The 1,993-nt window shown below is 48.7% G+C and overlaps 1 protein-coding gene across 1 annotated transcript in view; it reads left to right on the top strand.

Annotated features, from left to right (window-relative positions):
* The window catches only part of fam131ab (family with sequence similarity 131 member Ab), a gene marked incomplete at both ends in the record, with an annotated part of 11,785 nt that extends 11,046 nt beyond the window's left edge, over window positions 1–739 (top strand). The window contains one exon of the mRNA XM_083695777.1: window positions 102–739. Coding sequence (XP_083551903.1) covers window positions 102–739 — 638 coding nt within the window. The remainder of the gene's footprint in view (window positions 1–101) is intronic.
* Between the last annotated feature and the right edge of the window lie 1,254 nt (window positions 740–1,993).

The raw sequence follows: 1,993 nt of genomic DNA, 5'->3' as shown, positions 1-1,993 counted from the left end.
TCCATCTCCCATAGTAGACTGTAATAGCCCATTGCTTTCTCCTCAAGCATGGTCATGCAGTTTACTTGCTGTTGTGTTCCTGTTCTCTGTCTCGTGTCCAGATGCGCCCACCTACCCTCCATACCTGAAGGACTTGCTCCACAGTCATGTGTGTCAGCACCTTGGCCTACGGCGGCCCTGCTGTGAGGCCGGGGGTGAGGGCCGGGTTAGTGGAGACCCCTCCCCTACTGCTGGCTCCCCGGACACCCTGTGCTCCAGCCTGTGCAGCCTAGACGAGCACCACCCCTTGCTGCGCGACCTCGGTCACCGTGGCAACCACAGTCACCACAGCAACGCTGCCGAGCTGGCTGCCAAAATCCTGTCGGCTTTACAGGGAGGGGAGGAGCTCCTTCTGGCCCGTCTACAAAGGGCGGGGCAGGGGGTGGTTGGGGGCGGAGACTGTGGTTTCCACAGCCTGGAGAGTGGGAGGGGCCGGCCATGCAGGGGGCAAGAGTCACCCTGCTACTCTGTGTCCTACTCTGAGACCTACCTGTCACCAGGAGAGGACGACGACACACCCTGTAAGGACTATGAGGGAACAGTGTGCCAGGTTGATGGTGAGGGTGAGGTGTACACGCCTGACTATTCCACACGCCGGAAGGTCTCAGACGTAGCCTCCTCTGGGGTGGTCTCTCTAGACGAGGATGAAGAGGAGGAGGGGGAAGAAGAGGAGAGGGAGCGAGAGCAGGGAAACCAATGACTCCTTTCTCCCTCTCTCTCTCTGTGTTGATGCCTCGTTTCCTCTCTCATTTCCTCTCTCATTCTAAGGATTTTTGTTTCATCTATCGCTCCTCCTTACCATGCCCACTGATATGTTTCAACTTCTCTGCATGTTTCTCTCATGACTTGAACTCATCTTGCTGCAAAGTAATCTTTCTGTCCTAGCCTTACCTACGCCACCTTAACCCCCCTACCCGCCCCTCTGCCCATTTGATATGTATCAATATATTTTTGTCTTGAGGCGTCCAAACAATCTTTTCTATCAGTGAGAAGCAGGAGAGCTGGACTAGCTGCCGCAGCTTTCAGTAAGAAGCCCAGCGGTTGGCTGGTGGGGTCAGAATCTACCCACAACAAGGAAGTGAGAGACTGCTCAAAAATGGACACCATTGACAGGAAAACAACTGAGTCCTAAACTGAAATATCTCTGCATGTGTTTGCGAGTGCTGAAACTTAACTTATGAGCCGCCCCGGTCTTGAGCACGGTTTGTCATTTCGGCTGTTCTGTACAACCCTGCCCTTTTCCATGCCTCTCTCAGATACAGTATATCCCATTGGAGGGCAGGTTTACACTGCATCTTGAAACCTGCCCCTCCCTCCTTTGCAAGAGACAATAGCATCCTATTGGGCATGGCTTGCTGAGTATGCCAAACTATTTAACCTGTCACAACTAATTATGAGCAAATGCTGGAATGTCTTTAAAGTGACAGGAATATGTATTTTAAAAACAAACTTTAAAAGAAAAAAATATGTCAGAAATTATATGACAGAAATGATATGCTTTTATTGTACTAGTTTTCTATCATTCAACATGTTGTTGTTAATATTGTTTGAATATCATTATGAGACCAGTCACCTTGTCATACTACTGTATAGCTACTGGATAATTTGTTTTGGGTTATTTGGATTCCCATATGGAAGGCTTATGACCTATGGCTGTCTTAAAAAATTCAGCAGCGCCATCAACACTTATAGAATGTTCCAGAAGTGACCCTTTGGAGAAAGAGATGCCGTTTGGTGAGGAAAATGTTGTACAAAGACAGAAACCTAGTTTGGGGTGAGGAGGCGGTTGAGTTGCATTGGAGATTTTCTATATTTTTGTATGCGTTGTCTTGCTTTGATCTCTTTGCCTATGCGGCGTGCCAGTGTATGTGGTTTTTGCACGAAGCTAATGTTGGCTGTAGATTTCTCCTCTCTTCGTTATCACTGTGTGATATAGTCTACCGGAAAAAAACCC

Source organism: Argentina silus (assembly GCF_951799395.1).
Source record: "Argentina silus genome assembly, chromosome: X".
Taxonomy (NCBI): Eukaryota; Metazoa; Chordata; class Actinopteri; order Argentiniformes; family Argentinidae; genus Argentina; species Argentina silus.
This window is presented reverse-complemented; position numbering and strand designations above follow the sequence as displayed.